At 41.0% G+C, this 12,715-nt stretch overlaps 1 protein-coding gene across 1 annotated transcript; it reads left to right on the top strand.

Annotated features, from left to right (window-relative positions):
• Nucleotides 1-413: 413 nt before the first annotated feature.
• On the top strand, nucleotides 414-12,342 carry ednraa (endothelin receptor type Aa). The gene is made up of 8 exons (XM_084376514.1): nucleotides 414-657; nucleotides 1,621-2,142; nucleotides 3,910-4,037; nucleotides 6,621-6,819; nucleotides 8,166-8,318; nucleotides 8,464-8,597; nucleotides 9,021-9,129; nucleotides 9,850-12,342. Exons 2-8 carry the CDS (start codon nucleotides 1,678-1,680, stop codon nucleotides 9,985-9,987), a joined length of 1,326 nt encoding a protein of 441 aa, XP_084232640.1. The 5' UTR covers nucleotides 414-657; nucleotides 1,621-1,677; the 3' UTR covers nucleotides 9,988-12,342.
• Nucleotides 12,343-12,715: the final 373 nt, after the last annotated feature.

Genomic DNA, 12,715 nt, shown 5'->3' with positions numbered 1-12,715 from the left:
CATCACAATGTGGACATTGACTTCCTCGTGCCTTCCATCTAATCTATGCTGCCTCTCGTGTGAGGAAACAGTTGCATGTAATGTATACAAGATATAATGTGAGGCAGACAGGGATTGAAAGAGAAGGCGGGATTTAAGGAAAGGGGCAGATTGGAGGGGCGTTGGGCTCCCAGATGCCCCTGCCCCTGTGTGTGTCAGTGTGTGTGTGTGTGTGTGTGTGTGTGTGTGTGTGTGTGTGTGTGTGCTGCTGTGCCTCGGAGATGACTGTCAGCAGGCGGTGCCTCTGAGAGAGAGGAGAGAGGGGGGTGATGTTTCCAAAGGGGGGCCCAGTCTGTTACCAAAGGGAGGTGGAGATTTACTATCCCACCCAGTCAAAGTGTCTCACTGGTGCTCTGACACACACACATACACATGCAGAGATACACACAGCTCCACACATACATACACACACACTCAGACAAACTCTCCACAGGAAACTCTGAGCCATAATGCGAAGGCACCTCAGAGCAGACGGGTGCATTGCTCAAACCAAGTGGGATACGGTGCGGCTTTGATAGTGCGTTAATTACTCATGTGATGTGATACAGATGTCTGGGGGCTTCAGCCGAAAGTTTGCCTGACGGTTTCCAAGGGGGCCAGGCAGACATTTTAGAAGAGGTAGGTGAAAACCAAACGTATTTATTATTTATGGATAGATCAGTTTGCGTGCTGTCACAGATCCCAGCAGTGTCATGCTGATGCTAAACTGTGATGCTACTTGAAGGGCTGGCTGCTAAATAGTTCTTTGTGTACTTGGTGACAGCTGGGACTTTGAACAGGAAGAACTCTGGGCTATAAGAGTTGCCTGTGCGGTGACATGATGAAAAGGGCTTCACTATCGATCTGACAGTTTGAAACTTTTGAGTTTTGTGGAATGAATTAGTCTGATTTTGTCCAGAAAGTTTGATGTTTTCTCTTGTGAAGAGGCAGTAAAGGTATGGATATCAATAAAAAAACAAAAGGATTCAGAGGGAAATTTTGTTTAGCGGATTCTGACTTCCTCTGATTTTTATTTTAAGGTGAAAAATGCTGACTGTAAATCAGCCCTGCAGTACTTCTGCTTTGTTAAAGAAAGCACTTTGTTTTGTGACCACATGTGTAAGCCTTTCTAAATTAGAAACAGAGGGAGAATGCAAAAAACTGAGGAGATCATCCCGTCGCAAACACACGCAATGTGAACAGCATGAGGAGAAGTAAAGCCTCACTGTGTAGCTGCAACCTTATTGACACAAAGGCATTACCGACAGCTCCTTCTTCCAGGAACGACTGAGAGCAAACGAGATGCCCAATGCGCTCTGCTGATGCCTCATCCATACTCTGACTGTAACCAGTCCTGGCATCTCCCATCTGTGCCCCCTTGGCAAAACCTTTTTGAAGTCTTGAAGAAGTTGTTTAACTTCCTCACAGCGTTTGAAAGGACAGGAATGCTGTTTAACTTTCCTGTAATTGACATATAATATTCCTTTTTTGGTTCTAAGTGGAAGCAAAATGTGAAATTGAAGTTGCTGGGGTTTTTTCGCCCCCTAAATGTCTGAAAAATAACCAATTTTCCTCTTGTTTTTTGTTTTCCTTCCACACCAGTGATTCATTGGGACAGTCTTTCAATCAGTGAAATCAAAGCGCAGAGTGTGTTCCATAATGGGCACCCCAGCTGCGCATATGTTGGTGCTAATGGCCTGTATGGCAGCCAGAGGAATGTGCCAGATAAACAGGGCAGAGGAGCGCTCTTTCCCAGATGCTCTCGTCCACTCCACCCTCCAGTCTCCGGATTTCGACAGCACCGACAGTCCCGGTGCGGACCTTGGCCTCAACCTGGGGGTCCAAGGGGCTGAGGTATCTTCAAATGTATCCGTCGAGAAGATGCAAACCCCACTTCCAATGTGCACTGCGAACACTAAAACAGAAATTAAGAACTATTTTAGGTACATCAACACCGTGATTTCCATATTGGTGTTCGTGGTTGGTCTGGTCGGCAACACCACCCTGCTGAGGATTATATACCAGCACAAGTGCATGAGGAACGGGCCGAACGCCCTGATTTCCAGTCTGGCACTCGGGGACCTTATGTACATAATCATTGGTATACCCTTCAATGTCTTCAAGGTACATTTCTCACTCTGTTGGTGGATGTTTAATTATAGTTTTAACCTTCTTTTTTCAAAGCCAAGCTCCTGAGTGACAGGTCTCTGTGTTGATATGATGAAATACAGCAACAATGGAGGCGATACGCAGAGATAAAGTGTAACATTACAGACGGGAAAAGAGGGGTGGGTGTGTGCCAATAGACGGGAAAGTGTAATCAGTTGGACGTCGTTATCTTCCCCATGTGGGCAGATTAGTGATGAGAGGAGCAGGGATATGGCTGGTTTAAATAAACACGGGAATCAGGCTGTAGTCACACATGTCAGTAGCCTTGTGGTGACCTGGGACATTAGTCACTGACCCTTATCTAGAAGTTTTATTTTTTCCCAAAAAAGTACTCAGTGCTGCTCAAGTGATAAATCACTTGTGGCGTTTGAACTCAGTTCTTCGTTAGAGCCCCATTCATCACGTTTTATCTAAATAAATGTGAGAGTTTGAATACTGCAGTCTAAATAAAAATCTGAATTTTTATGTTTCTCAACTGCTCGTAAATTAGAGATCTGGCTTATTTTGTTTCTGTTTATGAGCATTTCTGATGTCAACAAACCTTTAAAGGTATCAGAAAACATTAGAATTGTAAATTCAGCAGTTTTCTAACGATTATCAGAAGGCCTTTCAATCAGTCTGAGAGCTGATTTCAATTTGTGCTTTGAATTTTGGTGACTCGCGACACATTTGTTCACTTTTGGACTACGGATTGCATCTTTATAATATGAAGCATTTAATGATGATAGATAATGGTTACAGCTCCTGTCATGGAATAAGTAGTGTCATGTTTTGTATAAATTATCAAAGAGTTATCAGTCAACCTGATCTTCCCAGCACATTACGGGTCGGGCTGCCATTTTACAAGTGAAAAACTTACAAAGCCACCTGGTTAGAATTAACTTGGGACTTTTTTTTAGGGCACAGTGACTTTGTTGTCCGAGCGGCACATGTGCAAAAAGGAAACAGAGATCTTACGGGAGGGGGGGGGGAGGAACAGTTTTTGCACAAACAAAGAAAGAGCCACGTTTATAATGTTGAGACCACGTTGAAGCCACTTGTTCACTTCCTCAGGGCTGTGACAGTGTTCCAAAAATAATCAGCTCCTAATACACTAAGAACAGTTAACAATGGAGGGCCAGGAAGCTCCTGCTTTAGCCTTGAGAAACTTGTTTAACACAGGTTACAGTACATTATATTGAAGGAAAAGTGCCAAACACCACTCTGATGGAAATAAAGGTCTCAAATCACATGACCTTCACTTATTTACCCAAAGAATAAAAGGTTGTGGAAGTGGCTCTGAGACGCTGGCGACGACATGAGTGAGTTTTAATGTTTGTAAGTTTTGACAGGCTGTATGTTTGCAGAAGATGTGAAAGCTTTGCGAAGTTTAATCAGCTGATGAGCCCCACATGGTCCGTGTCAGACTAAACTCACTCTGACGTCAAGATGACGCTGAGAGATCTTTGATGTGCCGCGGCCTGCAGTGAAATTGCCTTACATAGATTTTTAACGATGGTCAGAACGAATTCAGTAATAAAAGTGAGATTAATAACTCCCTAATGGCTCGTGAGACAAATTACTCAATTAGAATAATTTACTCTGTGCTGCCAGACAGTGATTTACTGACAAATGAAGTTGGTGTTGCATGTAATGAATGTTTAACAATAACTCTCACGAACGTGATTTGATTCCTTTCAGATGTGTTTACGTGACAGCTATTGTACGTTCTTTTTCCACCAGCTCCTGAGGTCACGCTGGCCTTTTGACCACAATGAGGTCGGCCTCTATCTGTGTAAACTGGTGCCCTTCCTGCAGAAAGCCTCTGTGGGCATCACTGTGCTCAACCTGTGTGCCCTCAGCGTGGACAGGTCAGTGATGTCACACTCCACACTGTTTTTTTAAGCGCCTGCACATGTGAAGGTCAGCTTTTGGCAGTTCAGCACAAAGAGCTCTGTAATACTTTGTGTACTAAAACTAGTAATTCGTCATTTCACTGTTAAAGCAACATTATGCAACTTTTTTACCTTAAAATAACAGCCTCACAATCATGTTGATGGTACAGTGTCTTGTAATAGGGTGAATGGTGTCTCTGTCTCAGCCACTCTGCCCCCATATCACCTGTTTCTGCTCTATGTAACTTCAGTGAGAGGGTAGGATCACAGCGTTACATACATGTTTACTTCAACATGCAAGTTTTCAACACATAACATTGTTATGACTTCATGAGTTTTGTTTGTAGTGAGCACCTAAATTACGTCTGACAAATTTTTACAGACCTGGGATTTGTGTTTACGACAGTGGTGTTACACTAAGAAACTGTGGGGGGCGCCAAATCTCACAAAATGCCAATTTCTTCGTAATGTTGCTTTAACAAACAATTAAATGCTTAATAAACCATTTTTAATTGCTTAATCAATGCTTTATAAAGCATTTTATTGTTGGTTAACAGTGAAATAACTACTAAATAGAGATTACATTTACCAGTTATTAATGAGGGTTATTATATATAGTGTAATAATTAAATGAAAGCACAATCTGTCTCTCTGTAAACAAAAACAATACATTTTTATAGATATTCTTATAATTTTGGTTTTGCGCATATGTTTATGATTTGGCGCTTGATAAAACATGAATATTAAAGGTGCTCTGTGTAACAATTTAATGCAATTTACATTTATTAATGACTTTTTATTGGCCATACATGAGCAGATTGGCTGTGACTGTGGACTTCTTTGTGAAGGACCCAGGTCAGATTTATCAGGACAACCCAAAGATACGTCTTGATGCACATTCTCAAGTGCCTCTCTCCGCTCGGCTAACAGAGCGCAGCAGCAGCTAACATTGTTTAGAGTCTGCTAACATAAACAAACGTCCGGTTTTCAGCACAATGCAGAAGATCTACAGAGCCCCTTTAAAGGAGATTTAAGAAGAATTAGGTCATTCTCAAAAAACTTCTCTGGCATTGTAACTGTTTCTTATTCTCACAAAAGCTTCATTTCATAGAAACACATAAAAAAAAAGGAAAAACCACAGGCTTCCCACTAAAGTTGCATGGTCTTGTAAAGCCAGTACATGTTTGTAGTCATTTTGAAACACAGAATAGGAAAAACGTTCCAGATGTTTTTTCATCGTTAGAAAAGTGGATACATTTGCACAAAATATGAGGAAGCAGTCAAATCACTGGAAAGACAATCACACAAATTTGATTTGGTTTTGAATATATATGATTATTTTAATTTGATTCCAGTTTAATGAAGATTTTGTTAGCTGGGCTGATGATCACTTTCAGGAAAATGCTCAGTCGATCAATACTGATTCCCGCTGGGAGGTCTGTTTGTTGCCTCAGTGTTTGTAACTGTTGTGATCTTTGTGTGAGCTCTTTTATAAGCAGCTCTTTACTTCTATTATGTGCAACATTAAGTGCAACATTAAGTGCATCATACGTGCGCTGTGAGCTCTCTACATGCTGTTAATGTGAAAAACTGTATCCTGATAGCAAGTTTACTGACAAGTTCCTTTTTTGATAGTGCCTAAACAGAAATTCCCCCATGAATAAATCATGGTCAGCATCATCCTACTTTTTGCACTAGACACAACTTTAGAGATAAGAGGCTTGCCTTCCTGCTCTGAAAAGGCTCCAAGGTTCAACCAGGCAGACATATTTAATGACCTCTATTATGGGAAAAAGACAGGCTGCTGTACTGTACAGTTGTGTTCAAGAGCAGATGCTCTCTGTTTGTTTCCAGGAAATGTGTAGCGTATACTTGTGTGTGTGTGTGTGTGTGTGTTTGTGTGTGCGGATGTGTTTTATGAGACTCTTTTGTATCTTTTCAATGTTGGAGGAAGAGAAAAAGGTGGATGCATTACCACTTAGTAAAATATAAATGCCGCCATGTTGTTCAACAGAGAAATTCAAATGTGTCATGAAAAATATATTGTTTTTGCCATAAAATCTTGATGCAGGATTTTACTAAAACATTTCGACAAGTGGTTTCCATTAATGAAACAAACAAGCAAACAAGTATTCAGTGCATGGGAAACACAAGCCAACAGACAGACCCCTTCTGCCAACATGGGCCGGTCTGTTTGGAGGCTCCACAAAAATATAAATATTAGATATTTAAAATAAACAATTGATCATCTCGCCTCATCAATTCTTAACATTTTGATATTCTTTGCTGACTGAGCGGTTTGTTGTGCTTGGTGTGCTGCCATGCATAAAGAAAACTCTGTTAGCTTTGTCAGTCAGAGGAGACAAAGAAAATGATGACTTTACTGATTTCTATTTAATGATGGAGCTGTAACTGCAAGCAGCTGAACCGCTGCAGCCCGGATTCAATAAATAATTACAATATTTGTTATTTGTGTCTGCTGCAGTAACTCACTATCCCCTGATCATGTTACTTAAATGTCTAATCCATCCTTTATGCCTGTGTTTCTGCCCATCACAGATACAGAGCCGTGGCATCCTGGAGCAGAGTTCAGGGAGTGGGCATCCCTCTGCTGACAGTCGTTGAGATTGCGACTATTTGGGTGCTGTCATTCATCCTGGCGGTACCAGAAGCTATTGGCTTCGACATGGTCACCTTCGAATACGGGAACCAATCCATTCGCACCTGCATGCTTAACCCTCAGTCTGACTTCATGAAGGTACGCCGTCATCCTTTTTTCTTTAATCATTTCTTAGATAAGAAAATTGTTGTTAAGCGCTTTTGTGCCCGCATGTTTTCTTGTTTTGAGGCCGAGATGTGCTGCAGAGGACAGTGTGTCAAGGTACTCATGTGGGAGGGCTGCAGTAAAGAGACAAAACATTACTGGACTGGAGAGATAGGAACCCCATCTGCAGGAAGACTACTTAAGCTTATGTGGTAGTCCTCTTCTTCCACTTTCACTTTAAGTCTTAAAGTGAAAGTGGAAGTTCATCTTAATATTTCCATTGTATTAAAAGCGTGTTTGTTTGGCATTAATGGGTGTTTTTTGATGGCTCAGCTGGCACACTGATGTGCTATTTTGGTTTTATATAATATATATTGAATAAATATTTAGAGCATCAATATAGCAGTTAAATGAATGACCTACAGCATTTCCTGTTTGGGCGATAAATAATTAAAAAGATGATTAGAATTACAGCCAACTAAGGATACTGATTCGTATGTGCCACTCCCTTCAGATTCACTTTGCAATCCAGGAGATGATTATTTGATACTAAAACCATTTTGGGTGGAGTATCACTTTAAGAAATAAACCCGGTCTACTTACTCTCACCAAGTGATTGTGGCCTTTTTCACAACACATAATTGATTGCAGGCCAAGTGCAATTACTGAGGCCTGATCTGGGGCCTCAGGCTGAGCCACATATGTGCATCCATCCATTCCATACTCTCCAAACTGAGGTAATCTCCATCAGATATCAAAGAAAACGTAGCCTCCGAACAGCATTATTTTAATAGCACATTTTCCTCTCCAAATGATTTTTCCACCAAATGCTGTTATGCGGGTACTGAGCACATGAGGCCAAAGTTTGGAGTGGATCTCCAAACATGTTTACCAACACCAAAAGATTTTTTGTTCCTGCTTTTTGAAATTTGGGGATTTTTAAAGACCATACTTACAATTATTTTTAAACCACAGTGAGCCAGATGGGCCAGAAGTGGCTTTGTTTTCAGACACGACATGGAGGCCACATGTAGCACTCGCATGGACTGCAATGGCACTGGAGTGAAGGGGTAGTCTGGTGACGGTTTAGGTCAGCATGCAATCTGCAATGTAACTAGTAAATAAACTTATCAAATAAATGTAGAGAGGTAAAAAAGTACATTATTTTCCTCTACAATGTCGTGGAGCGGAAGCATAAAGAAGCAGAAAATGTGACCACTCAAGTAAAAGTACAAGTACCACTCAATTGTACTAAAGTACAGTACTGAGTTACATTTCATCACTGTTGGGTAAACTTCAACTCGTAACTTACTGCTTCACGTGTGCTTGTTTACCTGTAGTTCTATCGGGATGCAAAGGACTGGTGGCTGTTTGGCTTCTACTTCTGTGTACCATTACTCTGCACAGCAATCTTCTACACTCTGATGACCTGCGAGATGCTCAGCCACAGGAACGGCAGCCTCCGGATAGCCCTCAGTGAGCACCTCAAACAGGTAACATTTTAAGGGAGTGAAAATGAATCCACAATGGCTCAACCAACAGTGTTTATTACATGGCTTTAACCTCGATCTCTCCATGACACAAACTTCGTCATGGCCTCTCTAATGGTTAAACAAAATCTGTCGTTTGTCTCTGCAGAGGAGGGAGGTTGCCAAAGCCGTCTTCTGCCTCGTTCTTATCTTTGCCCTCTGCTGGTTCCCACTGCACCTCAGCAGGCTCCTTAAGCGGACCGTTTACTCCCCGAAAGATATCATGCGCTGCGAGCTCCTCAAGTAAGTTTACTGGTAGAACAACCCTCTTACACAAAAGTTACTTAAAGGTGCAATATGTAAGAATTTTTGTTCAAAACATTCGAAAATTAACTAAAATCATTATGTTTTGATATGATGACCTCGAAGTATTATGTTGCAGAGGTTTTTATCGAAGTCAGCATGCTAACCTGCTAGCCCTGGCCCGTCTTGGTCCAAAGCTTCTGTGCTAGCGGTGTAAACACCAACACTCTCCTGGTGCTTTGCATCAGGACAGCTAGCTGCACAGCTAACTCAGCTAGTTAGCTCATGGTACTTTAAGTTAGCAGTTATTCTGGTGATATCTTGCTCCCGCCGGTCATTTTTGAGTAAGAAATTCGACAGGATGAATAATAACAAAAAAACAAATAATAACAATCAGCCTTTCTTCTGTTTTCTATTTATCAGATTCCTGTTGGTCCTGGATCATCTCGGTATAAACCTTGCAACAATCAACTCCTGCATAAACCCCATTATCCTCTACTTTGTCAGTAAAAAGTTCAAAAACTGCTTCAAGGTAAAGTACCTCCCAACAACAGATGGATATTAATGCTTGTAACACACTCAAGCACACTCACACGTTATCTCTCTCCCTCGTACACACACTTCGTATTTAGTCTGGCCAGTAAAACAAACAGTGAACTCGGGTCTGAGGTCTGTGACACACAGGCTGGGACGGTGATGACATTCCACGAGCAACATGTAAAAGCAGTCTGGTGATTTATGTATTCACTTTGTAGGGCTGAGGTCACCAACTGCAAACTTCTGTCAAATGGACCTGAGGCGGAGATAAACCATGCCTTAAGTTTGCACGTTAACAGAGTTTGGGGAGGGAGGTGGGGGAGCAAACGAGAGAATAGCTACACACAGCTACAGCTGCAACCTGGCCTGTCAAAAGATAGAGAAATCTGACTAGCAGCCCCTTTAAATCATCCTAATTAATGTGTGATATCAATCTGGAAGTCACTGCTCTTGGACAAGAAATAGTTCGGCACAAAGCCACATAAATCTGTGACTTGTTGATTTTGCACTTTGGCTTTTGTACAGATTAAACAAGCAAGACAGCATGTTAATTAGTCAGTTTGGGAAATGCTGGTAGGTAGGCTAGGCTAGCTGTTTCCCCCTGATTCCAGTCTTTATGCTAAGCTAGATATGTAAGAATGATATAAAATAATGATGTATATTTTACATGGTTTTGATTTTTTCTCCTTTTTTTTCTCTTCACATGTTCTTCAAGTCGTGTTTGTGCTGCTGGTGTTACTCTGACAACCAGCTGAGCAGCATCGGACCCATGAATGGTACCAGTATCCAGTGCAAAAGCCCCGAGCCCAACAACTTCCACACTGATCGAAGCATCAGGAAAGACAGCGACTGATCCCCCACATGAGGAATATTTCCAAGCTCTTCCATTCACCAAACGCCTTTTAAAATACAACCAATGCTTATCCTATAATATATACACAAAAAAGCACTTTTTCAGACCACTGAGGCAACATATGACCCTGGCAGAGATGGATGAGGAAGAGGAACAAACAATGGGTTTGTTTTTCAATGCTCTGAAGTTCCCCAATCCTCTCAGCGGGCGAAACTTCCTAACATAAACTTATTGCGTTCCCACACCCACGGACAGTGATGCTGTAGCGTGAGAGAAGAAGAGGCAGAGCGGGATGAGAAGGAGGAGGAGGACTCTTTAACAGGAAGCAGCTGAACGGTGACTATAAATTACTCTCAATCAGAAGCTGAGCGCGCTATTCCTGTAAAGGGCAACACTACTGGGAAGGATGCACAAAGCTACAGGAAGGAAAAAGCAGACTGCATGCTGTCAGAGGGAATGATGGCAGACGAGTGCGCGCTGTCCCCAGGAGTTCGGTGACGGTGGAAAACAGGAAGGCGTGTTACTGACTCGAGCAAATATTAATTTTACATTAAACATGCGAGTGGTTTTACAGTGTATTTTACTCACACTACATTGAGCTACCTTGTGGTATAATTACAAGAATGCTCTGAAGTGAATTTGCTTCATGTTTGACTTTCTGTAGCCTACTTCATCGGGAAAAGAGACACAATGTCTCTGAACAAAAAGACCATTTTTGCTTAATCATGATCCTCAGAGCTTCAAACTTCTGGTTAGTAATCAACAAATGAACAAACGTCTGGTGTTAGAAAAGCTAATACGCAGGCACAAAATCAAGTACAGGGTTGTAGATTTAAGAGTGGATAACTCTGTATTTTCATAGCACTTGTCAAGCAAATCATAAATATGAAGTAATGCATTATGACAGGTGTGATATCACCATAGACCAAAAATGGACAGGAATTAACTTTTTTTCTGAACACTGTGAATTTTATCAGTTATAACCAAAGGTAATTGTGACTTTTATGCTTGTATAACCCATTGAATATATACAGTATATATAAATATAAAGTGCCCACTTTTATAAAGTGTTATATTGCAGTGACAATATTATTTTACTCAGACAACATTACCTGTGTAATGACAAGGGCAAATGAGTTGTTAATGGTAGTAGTAACATCCCAAATATTAAAGGAATAGTTTGATATTTTGGAAAATATGCTTTACTGTTTTCTTGCCAAGAGTTAGATGAGAACACTGATACCACACTCATGTCTGTACTGACTATTTAGTTACAGCCACCAATGGTTAGCGTAGCTTAGCATAAAGGCTGGAACAGGAGAAACAACTAGCCTAGCTTTGTCTGAAAGTGACAAAATCTGCCAGCACTTCTAAAACTGACTAATTAACATTTTGTTTTGTTTGTTTAAAGCATACAAAAAACCACAATTGTGGAAAAAATGATATATATTAAGCAGCTAACCAACAAAAACCACAAACAATATATAATGTGTTTATTAATGAGCTGTTGAGTTGCTAGCAAGAACAGTGTGTTACCCTCCAACAGAGCCAAACAAGCTGCTTCCCCCTGTTGTCAGTTTTTATGCTATGCCAAGCTAACCAGCTGCTGGTTGTAGGCTAGCGAACCAGCAAAACCCCCAAACATGATAAACATATTAATTAGCCTGTCTTACATACTGCTGTGAGACTGGGTTGTAATTTGTTAGCTTAAGAGTTACTAGCAGGTGGATTTTGTTTCCTTCAGGCAGAGCCAAGCTAACTGTTTCCACCTTTTCCAGTCTTTATGCTATGCTAAGCTAACTAGCTGCTGCTTGGAGCTAACCAGCAAAAACGAGATAAAACATATCAATTGATGAGCTTTAGAGGTTTTAGCAGGCAGGTTTTTTTTTACCTAGCCAAGCTAGCTTCTTCCCTGTTATATGGCTTTATGCTAAGCTAAGCTAACCGTCTGCTAGCTGTAGCTTCACATTAATGGACGGACATGGGTGACGTATCGATTTTCTCATCTAACTCTCAGCAAAAAAGTGAGAAATGCCATTTTCCAAAACTATTTAAACTATTCTTCTTATGTGGAAATGATATTCAGCTACCAAACACCTATACTGCCATATGCTATTTGATATGTGAATACATGCAAACCTGACGTGTGTTTGAATGTGTGTATAATGACTTGCACTTCTTTAGTTGGAGTGTTTTGCACACTTGTGTAGATAGGAACAGGCGGAGTCTGTACAGTATTATTTTACCACTATTCATTGAAGCAGTTCATAATGGAATTCATATGTTTGTTGTCATTGGTTAAACATGTTAACCTCATGCTGCTGCTTATACCAATAAATCAATTTCCATCTCCGCTGTAAGGAACAAGGAGGCTTACTTCACCATCACACTGATATTGGGTTCTCTGGGAAGTCGAGGGGGCCCCTTCTGTTTTTCATCTGTGAGAAAGAGGCGTCTGGGAGTGATTTGAAGCACACTGTGACCTGCTTGGCAACTGAGCCCTTAGGGTTGCTAATGTCAGCGGAGAGGATGTGAACAGCGTTGACGGTGGGAATTTGATACATCAAACTCACTTCTCATCTGTGTTGCCAAAAGAGTCTCGAGGAGAGCAAAGTTTCACCATTACTTATCCGTGTTTTGCTTTGATGTGGCAGGATTATATACATTTTTGCATGTAATAAGAATTGAATCTAATTTAAAGCTACACAAACACATTTCAATTACAGTT

Source organism: Pagrus pagrus (genome assembly GCF_965226575.1).
Source record: "Pagrus pagrus genome assembly, chromosome: 2".
In the NCBI taxonomy this organism is placed as follows: domain Eukaryota; kingdom Metazoa; phylum Chordata; class Actinopteri; order Spariformes; family Sparidae; genus Pagrus; species Pagrus pagrus.
The sequence above is the reverse complement of the archived record's forward strand: the minus strand, read 5'-3'. Positions and strand labels throughout refer to the sequence as shown.

Bases quoted from the DNA above. Each gene is read 5' to 3' on its own strand.
- ednraa (XM_084376514.1), top strand. From the start codon at position 1,678: ATGGGCACCCCAGCTGCGCATATGTTGGTGCTAATGGCCTGTATGGCA. The intron at 2,143-3,909 runs GTACATTTCTCA...TTTTTCCACCAG, and splicing joins TACCCTTCAATGTCTTCAAG to CTCCTGAGGTCACGCTGGCC. The intron at 4,038-6,620 runs GTCAGTGATGTC...TGCCCATCACAG, and splicing joins TGTGCCCTCAGCGTGGACAG to ATACAGAGCCGTGGCATCCT.